General features: G+C 42.5%; 1 protein-coding gene across 2 annotated transcripts in view; it reads right to left on the bottom strand.

Annotated features, from left to right (window-relative positions):
• ARHGAP10 (Rho GTPase activating protein 10) overlaps positions 1 to 19,043 on the bottom strand; it is a 371,566-nt gene that overhangs the window by 65,588 nt on the left and 286,935 nt on the right. Inside the window, exon 20 of one of the 2 annotated variants that reach the window (XM_068279239.1) lies at positions 18,782 to 18,925. The exons of the other annotated variant lie outside the window; for it this stretch is intronic. Within the exon in view, the coding sequence (XP_068135340.1) occupies positions 18,782 to 18,925 (144 nt within the window). The remainder of the gene's footprint in view (positions 1 to 18,781; positions 18,926 to 19,043) is intronic. 2 annotated transcript variants of the gene reach the window in all.

Genomic DNA, 19,043 nt, shown 5'->3' on the forward strand with positions numbered 1-19,043 from the left:
AAGAAAAAAGAAAAAAACTTGTGGTATGGAAAAAAATTTCTGGTGATGAGAATCCTCAACGGGTAATGTAAAAGTAGCTTATACGTTACAAAAAACCTCAAAAACAAAGTTTCCAAAGAGCTCCTGACAACTTTTGTGAAACAATCCAACCCAAAACTTTAAGACACTGCTTAAAGAAAAGAGAGGGATATGGAGGCTGACATTTATTTCCTTTTAAACAATGCCAGTTTGCCTGGCAGTCCTGCAGATCATTCTGGAATCAGTAGTATCTGAATCACACACCTGAAACAAGCATAATCGCTTGTTTCAGGTGATTAATTGCTAATCGTGACATTTTTGTCGGAAACATCTGACTGGCATGCTTGTTCAAGGTCTATGGCAAAAGGTATTAGAGTCAATGGATGAGAAGGACTGCCAGGCAACTGGTATTGTTTAAAAAGGAAATAAAGATGTCAGCATTTATGGCCCTCTCACTTCAGGTGGACTTTAAAGTGCATTTTCTTTGTGTACCTCTTTAGGCTGTATTCACAGTGGCACGTTGCGTTTTAATGCAATGTCAAAGTCGTAACGTGTCTGCGTTAAGAGGTAACGCACTGCAAGCAGTGAGTTACCACAACACAACAATTTTTTTAACGCGACTTTAACGTCACACTGTGAACGGCCCATAGGATTAGCATTGCAGTGCAATAAGCTGCGTTAGACTTCATAATGTGAAACCGTAATGTCCCACTGTGAATGCAACCTTACAGGCAAACAGTTACATGTGCAATATCATCAATCTAGATGGTAAAAAAAGGCCCACAGTATTTGGGTACTGGGGATAGCCACTAGTAAAAAGTTTAGTAAATTGCTGATATCCTACTATAGATCTGTGGCTAATTGTAATAGTGGAATATTGGTAATTTTTACATAACTCATCTTCCCCACTGCAATCTCCGTGGATATCAGTTCCACCTTCGCTGCTGAAAGCTTCCACTGCCTATATTTTCACCACCTACTCCCAATATTTATATATATTTAAGATTACCTCCTGTGTCGCTATAGCCTCAATTAACATTGTGGTTTATGTGGCACTCATTTTACAAAAACGCTGCCGATACCCAAATTATCTGCTTTGGTATTTTAATTTTTTTTAAAGTTTGATATTGCGGCATCTATGCCAAGTTTGTTTATCAACAGTTAAGCATTTTCAGGGTGTCTATGTAGTACAAAGAACATTTTGCAATGCACTGTGCAACAAAAACCAACCACTGTGCAATATTAGAAATGTCCTGGATTTCAATGAACTTCCATGTGTGAGGTACATTGATGTTTGCTCCTGCTACCAAGGGAACAGAGAATTACAGTACTAGACATCCGTATGTGAGCTTACAGACAACTGAACTATCTGTGCTTTTGACCTGCTTCATAAGAAAGCTACATGTCCACTTGGGGCCAGACTCTTCACCTTTTGTGGCATATGGGTTAAAGAAGGTAAAAGTGACTTTTCTAGTGGTGAATATGAGCCGAGATTTAGGTGGACACAAACTGTCTCAAGTTCTCATCGAACCTAACGTGCAACACTTTGATGAACTAAACTACTGAGCGATATGGCCAAACAGAAATTGGCATTAACTACATAATGGGGCCGCGTACGCTCCTTATGTTGTATGGAAACTTTATAAATCACAAACCCAGCGAGACAAACTTGTCAAGTTGCTGTATTCTGTATTAGAAAGTAACTTGATGTGTTTGTATCAAGCCATGAATTCGGATCCCCAAACACTGGCTAGTCATTAATAGATGTAGGTCAGAGAGTACCTTTTAGCAATAGTCTTTTTTTATTGAAACACTTCCTGCGCAGCCTCCTCCTGAGACTTCATGCGGATGATTTAATTTTTCGAAGTTCTTCATTTCTTGAACTTGTAAATACAGTTCCAGGGCCAGAAATCTAATACCTGGCTGACATAATTTCAGGAGAACAGCTGGGAAAAATTTGTTCAATCCAATCATATTTCACACAGGGCTGCCAGGTGGAAAAATACCATCAAAAAGGCCTCACTGACGTAAAAGCCCAGTGCCAAAACTACAAGAGTATACGCAGCATAATATCTAAAAGAGCATTGCCATGCAGAAATATAACGACTGAAACCTAAGGGCTTGGGGTTTCTTTCTTGCAATATTCCTGTAATCATTTCCCAAAGTATATCAATGAACATGCAGAACAGTTTTGGATATATGCTTCACCACATTCTTGGGATGAGGTTTGTCACTTTGGACGTAATATATGTTTATAGACATCTGTATGCTGAAGAGAAACGGAGCAAAACTATGAACTGCCTCTGCCTTATATATTAAATATATTGTGGAATTATACACTACAGTGCATCACTACACTGAGTGCATAGACTAGGAGCTTACAATTACTGGGCAATCCAAGGAGAAATGCTTGATCTGGAGATACAGTCATATCTTCATTACAGTAATAACCCTTTCCTGACTGAGTTAGTTGAAATCTACGTCCTGTTCTGCCTGCCCGGGTGTAATTTTTCACTACTTGCTGCTGTGCACTCACGCTGTTCTTGACACTTTGGCGCCACTGCAGCTCACTTGAGCAGCTTTCCTAGTGACCCTGAGATCACATCTTCATTATCAGTGTAAAAAATAGAAAAAGGATAGTGTAAGGCTTGGTGGTGTATTCTCCACAGTCAGCATGCAACGCATGAGCTGACGTGGAGGAGGTACACACACTAGCACCAGGAAACAGGCTATCCCTAGTATAGTGGAGGGGAGGACTGACTCCAATAGGAGATTGTGGCGCACAGAGCCGGTGCAGATCTGACAGCCACAAACAATGCTTTCGTATAACGTCTCAGCGCAAAGTAGCGCTGAGCACATAAACCGGAACTGAGGAGATCAGGACAGGTAGACAGAATGAACGCTTGCTAGCTACTTAGCGACAGCAAGCGTCCAAAACCAGACAGACTGGAATGAGGCAGCCAATGCGATGCGGCGATGGCGTGCCTCACAAAGACAGGACAGGACAGTCAGAAAATAGCAGGATTAAGATAGATGAACGTAACACAGATAAATATACAATAAGTATGTTTTCCTAGCGTATTACAATTACAGCTATCAATGAAACTATTTGTAACGTCTGACTAACATATGTATATATCGGCAATGAACCGATATATGACATAAGCAGGAACGCTGACTAGGACTGGAGTAATACAGGGAACAGGACTCAGAAGGATTCGCTATCTCTTCGCAGAGATGAACGCAATCCACAAACGGTAACAGAACAGGATTCAGAAGGATTCGTTATCTCTTCGCAGAGATGAACGCAATCCACAAACAGTAACAGAACAGGATTCAGAAGGATTCGTTATCTCTTCGCAGAGATGAACGCAATCCACAAACAGAACCAGAAGCAGGGTAACTACCTCAGTACGGGTGGTCACGGTACGCGCAACCTACCAAAACGTGCTGGAAAGCTGACTAACTGCACACAGGATATAAACAGTTCGTGTACGTATACATCAGCGACACTGATGTATTAACGTAACACAAATACAAGGAAAATAATAAACGTGCTGGTATGCATATATATTGGCAATGAACCAATATATGATGCAAAGACCAGCAAAGTATCTTTATAACAAGAAACACGATCGGGGGCTAAAGCGACAGCAAGACAGGCTTAAGCTGAAGCTATGAAAACCCAAGGAAACCCTGCAGGAAGCAGATCTTTATACTGAGGTCATCCAATGGGAGCAGACATGCAGATTCCCACACAGGTGAATGATAATCAGTCACAAGCTGACAGCAGGGAAAAACAGACAAAGCTATACAGCTTGCATGGAAATAGATCAGAACTGCCTGAGCTGCAGCACTACTACTTCCAGTAATAGCTGCTGCAGCAGCGATCATTACAGATAGCTCAAGTCCTTGAGGGGCCAGAACCACACAGTGCTGCAAGGGTTAAACCCCGTTTAGCAATACGACCTCAACATTTTTAAAATGTACTCTTCCTGACAATGCAAGCACCTGACGCAGGGCACAAAGAAAAATATCCCCCCCCCCCACACACACACACATTAGGGAAACAGATACCACTAACAACCTGACAGTTCATAAGCCACTTTGGTGTTATGAAACAAATTGTTTGGTTAAGACTTTCACGTTAAAATGTTAGATGTGGTTGAAATGTGGACCAATATTGCAATTTACTTATATTATATACTTATATTACTGATTTCAGCCTGTTTTAACCCCCTTGGCGGTAATCCCGAGCTGAGCTCGGGGTATGCCGCCGGAGGTCGCCGCTCAGGCCCTGCTGGGCCGATTTTCAATCTGAAAAAAGCAGCACACGCAGCCGGCACTTTGCCAGCCGCGTGTGCTGCCCGATCGCCGCCGCTCCGCGGCGATCCGCCGCGTGCAGCGGCGAAAGAGGGTCCCCCCAGCCGCCCGAGCCCAGTGCAGCCGGAACAAACAGTTCCGGCCGGCGCTAGGGGCTGGATCGGGCGGCTCTGACGTCAGGACGTCGACTGACGTCCATGACGTCACTCCGCTCGTCGCCATGGCGACGAGGAAAGCGAAACAAGATAGGCCGCTCATTGCGGCCTATCTTGTTACTTTCGATTGCCGGAGGCGATCGAAAGTACGCTTCCGGAGCGCCCTCTAGTGGGCTTTCATGCAGCCAACTTTCAGTTGGCTGCATGAAATAGTTTTTTTTTAATTTAAAAAAAACCCTCCCGCAGCCTCCCTGGCGATTTTAATAGAACGCCAGGGAGGTTAAGATAGTAGGCTGTCAAGCCGGTTTTCCTACTTGCCTCCCTGGCGGTAATCCCGAGCTATGCTCCGGCTAGTCGCCGAAAGCTCTATGCAGAGTATTGTGCGGCGGTGGGAGCTTTTGCCCACCTCCCGGGGGATCCAGACATCGGTAGCCATTCTCCTTCCTGTCCTTGGAGGCTCTGAGTCACTGAGATCGCCATCATTGAGCTCACCAAAGTGTTACAGCGCCAGCTGGAGGACGGAGGTAAAATTGCAGCGCTGTAGCCCAAGGAGGTGAGTGAGAAAAGGGGCTGCTGCTGACGTTCTGGCAGCATAATTTTTTTTTCCCTGATTTTAAGGTGTGAAGCCTTTTAAAAAGACTCTAAAATCCAGAAATAATCATACCGCCAGGGGAGTTAAAGTGAACCTCCGGACTAAAAATCGACTCAGCAGCACTGAAAAGGCTTGGTGCTTCTTTAAAGGGAAGGTTCAGGGAGGGTGGGTAAAAATAAAAATCAATTTCCACTTACCTGGGGCTTCCTCCAGCCCGTGGCAGGCAGGAGGTGCCCTCGCCGCCGCGCCGCAGGCTCCCGGTGGTCTCCGGTGGCCGACCCGACCTGGCCAGGCCGGCTGCCAGGTCGGGCTCTTCTGCGCTCCAAGGCCCGGAACTTCTGCGTCCCACGCCGGCGCTCTGACGTCATCGGACGTCCTCCGGGCTCTACTGCGCAGGCGCAGAACTACTGCGCATGCGCAGTAGAGCCCGGAGGACGTCCGATGACGTCAGAGCGCCGGCGTGGGACGCAGAAGTTCCGGGCCTTGGAGCGCAGAAGAGCCCGACCTGGCAGCCGGCCTGGCCAGGTCGGGTCGGCCACCGGGAGCCTGCGGAGCGGCGGCGAGGGCACCTCCTGCCTGCCACGGGCTGGAGGAAGCCCCAGGTAAGTGGAAATTGATTTTTTTTTTACCCATCCTCCCTGAACCTTCCCTTTAACAGTTTCACAGCATCAGAACTTTGTTTCTCTTATACAAGCCTCATTTTTAGCTGCACGGAAGAAAACTGCCTGGGCGTTTTTTCCCCTGATGCTGTGCAAAGCATGATGGGATTTCTGATGTTGTTCTCGTTCTGCTGTTTTGGTGCATTTTTTTTTTTTTTTTTTTTACATTTTGAATTTGACATTTGAAGCCTAGCGTGTGCAGCTGGGAGGGGTAATCAGGACACAGGACAGTTGGAACTGTGTCTCCTGCTCCTTGTCACCTCCTTTCAACCAAAAAGATGGCTGCCCCCATGACAAAGATGGCAGCCCCCATGAATCACAAACATTTGCCTGTTCTTTTAAAACAGGGTGGGTAAGAGATTATATTACCTATCTATTCTAATTAACATAACTAATGTAACTTGATGACAGTATGTTTGTTTAGGCTGAAGTTCCCCTTTAAGTGCTGTAAATTATCTCCACCATATTACAATTGTTATTAAAAGCAAAAATCAATCAAAAGATAGATCTGCAATGTGGATTTTAAGTCAAGAGTAAAATAATTGATTAGAATATCAGATGTAAATTTAGATCTTATATATTAATTGTAAACAAAGAAAATCGAGTTATAATTGAATAGTGTATGGCCAGCTTTACTCTTTTGATGGCTCCCCCTACCAAATCCTCAATCATGGGGGCTCGCAGCATCCCATACATACCAACTACATTTCTATAAAGGCACAGAGGGAGACGCCAGGAGTGCTGTGCATAATGTAACATGCAAGTATAGTAAAAAAAAACTTACTAATACAGTCATGAAAACATTTTAAAACTACTCAATAAATTAACTCACATGGGTAGAGAAAGAACAAGTGCTCTGGACCAAGCAGCACCTCCTGCAAATGCGCAGACTAAACGTATGCACTTCTCAATCCTCAATAATTTATACCAATTTCAGCAAAAAAAGATAACAATGGTATGTCTCATTTCCTAGGGACATTCTGTATATGTACTAGAGTGTTTTCTAAATAAAGATTTTTTTCTAAGCAGTATTTAGTTGTATGAAATTAACTTGAAATTAACTTCATACATAGGTATGTCTAATCATGAAAAAAGGTATATAGGGTGGCCAAATGCAAGCTGTGCGTCTCTGACTCTCCTCCAAAAAGCGACAGCACGTGATCCTCAAAGCAACTCTACAAAGATCTGAAAACAAACATTGTTCAGTATCATGGTTTGGGAATGCTACAGAAAGCTATCTCAGAGGATTAAACTGTCAGTGTCAACTGCAGTGCCTGGACAAGGTTTTCCGGCAACAGAGGCAGAGACTCTAAAGTGCAGCCTCCCCCCACATCCCACGCACCGCTCTAGCCTCTGCTCTGGCTCAGTCCGGGGTGGGATAAAAGGATCCCTGTGCTTTAGGGGCTGTCCACAATTGTGCGCTGTAGATTTCAGCAGTGCTGATGCATGTGCATTCTGATGTCAGCTGCTGTTCCCGGGGACGCTGCGGAGGATGGGGGTTTTTTTCAGTGGGTGGTGGCTTTCTTCAAGTTGCTGGGCACCGAAGACTTTGCTTCCGTGATGGGAGAAAAAAACGGAAGTTGGGGTGGGCAGGAGCTGCGGCCCGTGGGACAATTAGCTGAGATTTGATATAACATGAGCCAGCTGTCCCTCAAAGGCACCCACTCCCCAGCAACTCAGGGAGCGAGAGTGGGCACCGCAACGGGAATCAGGTGGGAATCAGCAGCTGGCAGACTCGCCAGTGACTGCGCCACCGCAAATACAGGGACAGAGGAACTGAACAGTGACGGGCAGGGATAGCGGAGAGGAATGCGCCCTCAGAGGCTGGTGCCTTTCCAGCCCTTGCCTTGGCCCGCCACTGGTCAACTGTAAGGGATGTAATCAGGATATAGAAGGCCACAGGCACAGTTGCTGTTAAATTCATGTCTGACAGGCCAAGACAAATATCGGAGCAGCATGTGCAGAATATTGTGAGAATAATGACACAGAATAGTTACACACAACCCACATACAGTGGTTTGCAAACAGTATTAGGCCCCCTTGAAGTTTTCCACATTTTGTCATATTACTGCCACAAACATGAATCAATTTTATTGGAATTCCACGTAAAAGACCAATACTAAGTGGTGTACACGTGAGAAGTGGAATGAAAATCATACATCATTCCAAACATTTTTTACAAATAAATAACTGTAAAGTGGGATGTGCGTAATGATTCAGCCCTGAGTCAATACTTAGTAGAACCACCTTTTGCTGCAATTACAGCTGCCAGTCTTTTAGGGTATGTCTCTACCAGCTTTGCACATCTAGAGACTGACATCCTTGCCCATTCTTCTTTGCAAAACAGCTCCAGCTCAGTCAGATTAGAAGGACAGCGTTTGTGAACAGCAGTTTTCAGATGTTGCCACAGATTCTCGATTGGATTTAGATCTGGACTTTGACTGGGCCATTCTAATACATGGATATGCTGGCAGGTGAACCTTCGCGCCCCAGTCTCAAGTCTTTTGCAGACTCCAAGAAGTTTTCTTCCAAGATTGCCCTGTATTTGGCTCCATCCATCTTCCCATCAACTCTGATTAGCTTCCCTGTCCATTCTAAAGAGAAACACCCCCAGAGCATGATGCTGCCACCACCATATTTGACAGTGGGGATGGTGTGTTCAGAGTGATGTGCAGTGTTTTCCGCCACACATAGCGTTTTGCATTTTGGCCAAAAAGTTCCATTTTGGTCTCATTTGACCAGCGCACCTTCTTCCACGTGTTTGCTGTGTCCTCCACATAGCTTGTGGCAAACTGCAAACGGGACTTCTTATGCTTTTCTGTTAACAATGGCTTTCTTCTTGCCACTCTTCCATAAATGGCCAACTTTGTGCAGTGCACGGCTAATAGTTGTCCTATGAACAGATTCCCCCACCTGAGCTGAAGATCTCTGCAGCTCGTCCAGAGTCACCATTGGCCTCTTGACTGCATTTCTGATCTGTGCTCTCCTTGTTTGGCCTGTGAGTTTAGGTGGACGGCCTTGTTCTGGTAGGTTCACAGTTGTGCCATTTCTAAATGATGGCTTGAACAATGCTCCGTGGGATGTTTAAGGCTTTGGAAATCTTTTTATATCCTAAGCCTGCTTTAAATTTCTCAATAACTTTATCCCTGACTGTCTGGTGTGTTCTTTGGACGTCATGGTGTTGTTGCTCTCAATATTCTCTTAGACAACCTCTGAGGCTGTCACAGAGCAGCTGTATTTGTACAGACATTAGATTACACACAGGTGCACTCTATTTAGTCAGTAGCACTCATCAGGCAATGTCTATGGGCAACTGACTTCACTGAGACCAAAAGGGGCTGAATAATTACGCACACACCACTTTGCAGTAATTTATTTGTAAAAAATGTTTGTAATAATGCATGATTTTCATTCCACTTCTCACGTGTACACCACTTTGTATTGGTCTTTCATGTGGAATTCCAATAAAATTGATTCAGGTTTGTGGCAGTAATATGACAAAATGTGGAAAATTTCAAGGGGGCCAAATACTTTTGCAAACCACTGCATCACCTCCAAAGGCCTGCAATCTTGCTACAGATGGTGTATCTGTACATCGCTCTACAATTCAGCACAAGTTGCACAAAGAACATCTGTATGGCAGGATGATAAGAAAGAAGCTCTATCTGCACTCATCACACAATCCAGAGCTGCTTGTTGTATTCAAAAGCTCATTTAGACAAACCAGATTTATTTTAGAACAAAGTGCTTTGGACTTAAGACACATATTAAGTTATTTAGTCATAAAAAAGTACTTTGCATGGAAGAAGTACAATGCATTCCAAGAAAAACTAGTACCGTCAATTTGGTAAAGGTTCCATCATGTTGTGGGGCTGGATGGCTAGTTCAGGGACTGTTGAGGTTCTGATGAATTCAACCCAATATCAAAAGTTGAAGAGAAATCGAGAGCCCAATATGGTGTAGTATGTCAAAATTGATTGGATAAATGAAACCGTGAGATGGTAATACTCACAAACACGGGTTACCACCTAGGTAACCACTCATTAGGCAGGTGAGGAGATTAGACCTGTCCTCACTCAGGATTAAGAAGTCGCTCTCTGTAGATAGGAAGAAAGGGGGTAGATCACCCCTCCACCTGGGGTGGACTCAAATATATTGGTAGGTGAACAGAGGCGCCAGAAGGATAAAAGTACATAACATTTTTAAAAAATTGCTGGGAGGAAGTGGTGGACTCGCCTCTGTTAAAGCAGACACCAAGGACTGTAAATGTATAGATATACACATTTATTGAAAATACCCCAAAGATGCAACGCGTTTCACGGGCACAGCCCACTTCTTCAGGCAATAAGCAGGGGATAAACAACAGCAATTCAATTATAGCAAGCAGAGCACCTCTGTGAGTACAGTACAGATGTTTATACAGTCAGGATAACCTTGTAGAAACACTGGAGAAAGATTTACAGATTCCTCAAGAAGACAACCACAGCATGCAGCATGTTTACTATTCATATATGTACTAAATCATGCCTAAATTGGCTGTCATGGTGATCCTCTACTTGTCTGAGTTACGGATACTGACCAAATATGCAGATCAGATGTCCCAGCACCATGGCTACCTCATCTGGCTGAATACTTGCTGCAAGTGAAATGTTCAAATGGAAGCGAACCAATTAGCATGACAGCCAGTCAATTAGCATTTTTTTGGAACGAGTTCGGGAATGGCAGAGCTCATAATCTCTCAGTATAGGTCTGCTTTAATGTCAAAATCAACTTTTGTTTAAGCTTGCTTGGAACGTACCACAGGATGAATGAAAGTGATAACTAAGAATATTACATAAAAAATGATTTAAAAAAAGATTATATTCAAAATTTTACCACTCAGTATATTTAGAATATTTTTATACTGAACAACAATACATATGTAAGAATATTAAACACTAAAAGCTAAAGGAGACAAATATAATGCCATTCCTGCTAAAAGTAAGCATATTACCTGGCTGAATAGTGCTGCACAGCAACTTTCCAAGTTGCATTGTTTTCTATGACAAGTTGCAGCCATTTATTACTATAGTTAAAGCCTTAGGGATAAACAAAATAAGATCATATACAGCAAAATGGGAAAAGAAATTAAAAAATGTGATTAAAGGAACTTTTTCTCCAATGGAAAGTTGTTTCCAGAACAATAACATAGCTGTGCAGATATTTGTCAAAGAGTAGAACAAGCCACAGTATAAAACGTTGTATGTGCGGGGAATAAAGTAATGGCTGGGCAGCACAAGGGCTAATAAGGCAGCATCCGTGCCTCACAGCACTAGAGTCCCAGATTCATATGTCAGAATGGACGCTATGTGATGTTTGGCCATCCACCCAGGGTTATTCTGACTGCTCTGAAAAACATACTAAAAGTCTGCCTCCCCCCCCCTCCCCCCCCCCCCCTCCTAAAACTTGCCTTAGATTGGAGTAGGGGGATATTCTGCTGTTTTAGTATGCGTTTTCATCAGTGTTTCTAAAAGTCCAAGAAAGCATACCTTGCAATCCACTTTAATTCAAAAATCATAATTCAATTCAAGTTTGTAAACTAGGCATTCAGGATGTAAAACTTGTTTCCTCATACCGGACATGGACATATGGGCAATACCTGCAAGCCTATTGGAATGCCAGCCATCAACAGTACTATGATAGCCTACCATGACAGTTCCTATTCAGTAAGGAGTCCTTGGGCAAGTCTCCAAAACATTGCAAGTTGGCCTCTTGAGCGTGCCCTTAGTGGCTGCAACTCTAAAGCACCTTGAGCCCAAGAGGAGAAAAGCGCTATACAAATGTTACGATTATTAAAATGGTGTAATCAAACTATCATTATTTATTGGATTTGAATAGTGCCAACATATCATGCAGCACTGTACAATAAATAAGGTAACAGACGATAATGGGGTGACAGACAAAACAATACAGGTAATGAGCAATAAGATAAGATATACAATGCCAGATCATAGACTGGGGTAGTACAACTGATCTATTATGAGGAAAACTCATTGGGTAATTGGAACAGCACGGCCACACATGTATTGAGAGGAGTGCAGCCAAGATCTTTGTGGCGGTCCCGAGAGCTGCGGTAGGGGTGTGGAGGGCACGGGAAGCTTCTAAAGGAACATAGGTAGGTATCTTGTTTTTTTTTCTAGATTCTGTTTCTTCCTGATTGGGTTGATGGGGTCTTGCAGCTATATATTGTGAACTACAAACAATTAAGTTTGGCATCTGTTTTCCTTACTCTGTCACACGATTTACTCTCCCAGCAGCTACAGCCGAAGGGGAGAGAGAGTAAGTTGAACTGTAGCTCCAAGCACACATGGACTGTGACAAAAGTCTTAATACAGTATTCACTGGTCCCCCCCCCCCTCCCCCGACTGCTATGGAAATTAGCGGTTTAGTTAGGCTTTAAACCATGGACACATTACATATGACACAAAACATGCTGCTTTTGTGGCCGCTACTGTCTACCTCCATATATAACCGCCTTAATTTTTGAATACACTGTTTTTGTTTTTTTTACAGAGTGCTAGGAATTGGCCAATGAAACCTAAACATAAACAAAAATAGTAAATGGATTCTTTTTTTTTTTTTTAATGGCAGCTAGGTTTTTAAGATAAAAACAGAACAACCAACATTCAATACAATGATAAAAGGTAGAGTAATTTACAAAAAAAGCCGTTTTGAAAACAACAAGCTTACAATCAATGAATAAGTGCAGACATACATACAAGGGTACTGTGTTCAAGTACTACTCTGAGTGAAAGCTAACTTGGAAACCGGGTTGCTATAGACTGAAAATGGATGTTTATAATGGACTATATTGAGGGGACCTGCATTCTACTACTTTGTAAGAAATGAGAAAATAGTAATAATCAGAGAAATGTTGCTTTACTGAAGGATATTGTCTGCTGTACTTCAGTGCTAAATGTTCAGAGTAATGCCAGTAAACATCCACTATCATCCAGATGCGTCCTTGAAATACACATAAAGCTTTGTGTATAGAACTTGATGTTAAGGTCATTTACAGGTGCGCAACTCAAAACTTTCTAGGGTCACACACAAATCTCAAATTCTCAGAAAATAAAAAGATACAAATGCTCTGTTTTATACCATAAATGATGTAGCCCTTATTGGCTGACCCCCAATTGACACAATTTAACCTAATGTACTCTGTTATGGTGGGCTGCAAATGTATATCCATACAAGTAGCAGATATGCCGGTGCGGTGGGCACTCTTCAGTCCGACTGATACTTCCGGAAGCCACAGACATATTCTCTTTTTCTCATCTCACACTGTAACCTTTATTCCCCCCTTTTACCTGTAAATTGCATGGGCCTCATGGTTCTGTGTCTCTGATTGACACCAATGGCCACACACACTACACCCGATCTTAACTTATCTCTGACCTGTAATTAACTTTACTAACTGGCCCACTATGTGACCTCAAATTATTAACATCCCCCTTCTGCTGGACTTGTTCTGCCACCATGCGCAAATCTTTACACCTAAGAGTTTTGTTGCTTTTTTTTAAGGTGTTAATGCACAACGCAAGTGCTCCTAACGCAGAGAGGCAGCAGAAAGATCAGGAAAGGCCAGATCGATGAAGAATGTACTGGTGACCTCAGCAACATAAAAATGCCTGGATGACCATGCAGGAAAACCATAAGCCTAGTAATTATAGTCATGGATGTCCTTGGAAAGGAAAAGCAAGGGAAGCATCAAATCACCCTTTAAAACGCAGATACACAATTTGTCATAACTACTTCCTGTGGTAATATATTACACATTTTAATTACTCTTACTGCAAAGAACCCTTTCCTGAATAGGTGGCAAATACTTTTTTCCTTTATACGTAGATTGTGTCCATTTTCCACAAGCCTAGGGAGAAAACTCATCTGCAAAGTACACGCAGATTGGATGCAGAAAAACTCCAATGAATGCCTATTGGCCTGTTTCCATGAAACGCGATTTTTCTGATGCAGATTTTCCCATAGGCATTCATTGGAGTCAGTTTTTCTGCATCCAATCTGCGTGTAGTGGAAAACAGGCCCTTAGGCATTTTGTATTGTTTAACCTCCTAAGCGGTAATCACGAGTTCAGCTCGGTGTGGAAAAAACATGCCGGGAGCGGTAACCCCGAGCTGAACTCGTGGCAGGTCTATGCAGAGCATTGCACACACGGGTGTTTTCACTCACCTCCCGGGGGATCCCAAAGTCAGCAGACATTCTTCTTCATCTCCTCCAAGGCTCTGCTTCCCCCTGGTGAGATCCCCAACTGTTGTCATGACGACAGCCGGCAATCTCACTATAGGGTTACAGTGTCACCCGGAGGACACAAGGAGAACTGCAGCACTGGATCCCAGGGAGGTGAGCGAGTGCTGAGCTGCTGCACAACTCCCTAGCAGCATGATTTTTTTCCAGGTTTTAGGATCTAAAAGCATGCAAAAAAATTGCACTGCTTTTAGACCCTAAAATCCGTAAAGAATCATAATGCCAAGTGGGTTAAAGAGACTCTGTAACAACATGTTCAGCCTTATTTCTTCTATCCTATAAGTTCCTATACCTGTTCTGATGTGGTCTGGATTACTGCAGCCTTTTCTAGTTGCACCGTCTCTGTAATATATCTAATATTCTTTTCTTTGTCAACCCAGGGAGGAATGCACTGCTCTGTTGTGATAGGGAGAAGTTATGCACACCCTCTCCAGGCTCGGAGTTTGCTTTGTTTATCCCTCACAGACAGGTCTCTGCTCTCAATTTCAGCTTGTCTGAGGGGGGAGGGAGCTGCCCATGCTGAGAAACTGTGAGAATCCCTGACTGGAGTGCATAAAATTCACTATATAATAAAAACTTGTAGTATACTGTAACATGAAAATATTATATATATATATATATATATATATATATATATATATATATATATATATATATATATATATATATATATATATATATATACACACACATATATACATATATATATATATATATATATATATATATACATATACACACACACACACACACACACACACACACACCACTTCCTGGTTAGCGGCCATGTTTTTTGTTTGTAAACACGGTCTAAAACTGGAGATTAAAAGCCAGGATCATGGCGGGGAGTGGCGGAAATGGCAGAGGGGGATCCAGGAGATCACAGTGACTCGATTGGTATGTTTTTTATTGTACAAATCGGACAGTACAGATTCTCTTTAAAAGGAAATAAATATGGCAGCCTCCATATCCCATTCACTTTAGGTGTCCTTTAACTTAAGAGAATGCCATTGTTTTGTGATACACCCAATACATAAATAAAGCAAAAAAAAAATCACTACACATTGTCTTTAGGTTTACAGAAGGTCTGGCCATCACAATGTCCGTAATTCCAGTTTTATGTATAACTGCACCTATAATTTAGGGTGGCTGCATCATACACACACTGCTGTAATTCTAATCCTCTGATCCACAGCTGCTAAGTTGAGGTCCAGGAATACTTCCAGCATGTGCAGAATTCTGTGTGTCGTGGATTTCCCGTTTTGAGTTCTGTGGAATGACACAGAATGGGAGCTTCACAAAGTGCAGACTGACAGATCGACCACGTTTCTCCCTGCCCTTGTGGAAGGGCTCCGAGCTAGAACATAGCCATAAATTTTAATTGATTTTGGCAATATTTTTTCTAAGGAAGAGAGATGCGAATCCTCTTATCCAAGATATGGGTAAATATTAGCAGTCACTTCCAATAAAGAGTTATCTATGTCAACATCTTTTCAAATGACATTGCAGGCCTGCTATGAAGCTTGTGGTAAATAAAACAGACTGATCTCGATGCAGGCTCGGTATTCTAACAAGCGCTCCAGCACTGTGAACACACAGCTATTAAAACAGCTGTCCAGCTTTTGTTTATGGTTTTCATTTGCCATACTGGAACCTCTCCCATCCCGTCTATACAATGAGATATATTACCGATGGTGATTTATGTAACAACATTGATTATTTATGAGAAGGCACGGCACATTTTAATCTTCATAATTTTTCTTACTTTATGAACATGCTCCCAGTGCCCTGGTCACACGCTGCGTTGTTTTAAGCAGTAATGAATAAACAGCGGAGGAAGGAAGTACAAGATGAAGCACAACATGCAGAAAGCCAGAATGTTATAGGGAATTTTCTTTTCTAAGCTTTAAAAAATGACTTCAATGCAGATAAAACAGAACCTCTGGCAGGCTTTACCAGCAAAGGGCATAGTTTGTACTTTTGAAGTACAATCGTAGTCAGTCAGCAAAAAAAAAGTTTTAACCATCTTAAATTGGGACCCCAGCTATTTTCATATTTTTCATTTTTAAATGCAACTTGCTCTCACAGTCTACTGGTATTTGAAGCTCATCCTCCCTTGACATCTTTAAACGCCTTAGAATGCGGGGCTTGTTCTAAGCTCAATGGGGCCCTGGGCAACAATGGCATGGAGGACCAACCCTGCAAGTAGCTTTAGGTGCCTTTGTTTCTCCCTCTCCTGGGCTGCAGATCCAGTCAGTGGACCCTCAGCTCCCCCCCCCCTCCAGGTGAATAGTGGTCCCCGGGGCTTCTGATGAGAATTCGGCAGCACAGTGACTCCCATGTCCTGGCTGGCCCGCTCCTCCATCAGTCTGTGCGCTCTCTGTCTTTATCCCCACTGGTACCTCTTCTCAGTAACCAGGAGCATGTTACTCATGTAACATGCCGCTGGGTCACTGAGAAGTTGTGGCCAGTGGGGATGAAGACAGGGAGCATGCAGACTGATGGAGGAGCGTGCCAGCCAGGACATGGGAGTCACTGTGCTGCCGAATTCCCCGCAGAAGCCCCGGGGACCACTATACACTTCCCAGAGCTTCGTATAGCTGGACCTTAACCTTACCTTAGCCTCAACCAACCGCTCTCTCTTCTTGCCATTACCATCAACCGCCCTAATCTAGTGTCTAAGCTTATCTCTTTACTTGCCTAATGCCGAACCATAAGTGTCTTCCTTCCCCTATGCCACAGCTTATCCTTCACCTTTCAAAACATAACCTTAATTTACCCCCTGAACTGTTTATTCCATCCTCACCTGATACCTGTGAATAACCCTAACTGTCCCCAAAGAGACCCCAAGACAACCCCTGAGTGGCTGACATAGGTTAGACTTCCACATTGTGTTAAACAATTAAGGTGCCCATACACTCAAAAGGTTGGCAGCAGATAGATAAGAAATGCATCTGATGATCTATCTGATGCGTTTTTAGAACATTTTTTACCAGGATAGAATTCCAATAGATTTCAGTTTGAAATTATTGAAATTCGATCTCATGGCATTTTTTTGCCATTAGATTTCCATTAAGGCCAATGCAAAATGATAAGCAATCTCATCAGATCGACCTAAATTTTCCATCCTGCCAGTTCGACAGAAATCCATCGAAATCGATTGAAATCGGCCATTGATCGGTCGATTGGCCAACCGATTTTCAACCGATTAATCGATCGATCTGGATCGATCGGACGGCCAGAAAATCGGCTCAGTGTATGGGCCCCTTTAATATGAAAGGGAAAATACGATGAAATGAGAGCAGTCAGTAATTAAACTTTGCTGCCACCAGATTCTAGAAACCTGAATTTATAATGTTACATATAAAAATGAAAGAATAAAAAAAAAAGGCAGCCAAACTGAAATGGCTTCACTGGCACGCAGCACTTTACAACACATCCAAACTTCAGTGCGCTGGGGAATTTTCAAGAAATAAAATCCAATTTAAACAACCCATTTTCAAAAGAATTACAGAGTCTAGCTTACTGTAACCACAACTGGAAAATAAAATACATGAGGTAAAATCATCCAATTCCCTTTTTATACATGCATTACAAATACTTCGTAGACAAATCAAAGCTTTAATGCTCAGGTTTTTTTCTGAGACATCGCTTACAAAGATGGCACTACTGCAGCTGCTTTTCAAGCCTGAAGTAAGTTGCAATTCATTGCACTTACTGACGTTATTTTCTTGTTTTTAATAATCAAACATATCTAAATAAAGTAATTAAAGTTTGCAAAACTAAAGACAAATCCATAATACTGGAAGATAAATGTGAGCAAACCAGAGCATTACAATTTCACAAGACAACACCCACTTTCAAACTCCAAGGACCAATGCAAAAAGCTCCTACAGGTAGCAGAGGGTAATGGGAGCAGAGTGATTAGGTCACCATGCGACTCCTCTCAGGATTTGTTGGCAAGGCTCTCCAATTTAGAAGTACTGTGATATTGGAAGCTCCCGTTTTTTATGAAGCAGAGGCCCATTTTATTTTTTTTGTCTAAAGAGCAAATGCTATAATATATATTTCTAAACCCATCAACCAACAGAACAGCCTTAAAGTGGAACTCCAGTGAAAATAATGTAATTAAAAAAGTGCTTCATTTTTACAATAATGATGTATAAATGATTTAGTCAGTGTTTGCCCATTGTAAAATCTTTTAAATCCCTGATTTACATTCTGACATGTATTACATGGTGACATTTTTACTGTTGGCAGGAGATGTAGCTGCTGCATGCATTTTTGGCAGTTGGAAACAGCTGTAAACAGCTATTTCCCACAATGCAAGAAGGTTCACAGACAGGAAACTGCCAGAAGTACCACGGTCCTCAGAGTTTCTTGTGGGAGGGGTTTCACCAAAATATCAGTCATACGATGGTCTGTTTGTGAAAAGGAATAGATTTATCATGTAAAAGTGGGTATCAGCTACTGATTGGGACAAAGTTCAATTCTCGGTCGGAGTTACACACACACACACACACCTCCAAGTGAATGTATTCCTGTGGAAATTATTCATATAGTTTAGGCTACTGTTACACAAGCTAAGGAGAACAGTGTAATCCTGGTCCTCACAGTGGGTTAGTTTTAGCTTCTGGTTCCTCACTTCTCTTACTACAGGTTTGTGAAGCAACTTTTGTCAAGAATGTTTTATAAAGTTCCTGTTTGTCAGTTATAGGAAACCCTAGCTTTACCTGAGGGTGCAAACCATGGTGCAGCAGCATAGGGAGACCAGCCATCAGTTTGTGGCAAACTTATTAAGCCAACATCCTTCTGTCCAGCCTGTAGCTCATCAGGGTTAAAAAATGGTAGGGAAGAGTCTTCAGAAAGTTCCATCCCTACAAAGGGCAACATAGTAATCTAAATGAGTGCAATAAGCCTACATATGTGTGAGGAGCAAAAAGAAGGAAGAGATTGGAAATGTTGATTTGTTCAAAGAATTCTTAGTATGCCACT

This window comes from Hyperolius riggenbachi, chromosome 1, assembly GCF_040937935.1.
Source record: "Hyperolius riggenbachi isolate aHypRig1 chromosome 1, aHypRig1.pri, whole genome shotgun sequence".
In the NCBI taxonomy this organism is placed as follows: domain Eukaryota; kingdom Metazoa; phylum Chordata; class Amphibia; order Anura; family Hyperoliidae; genus Hyperolius; species Hyperolius riggenbachi.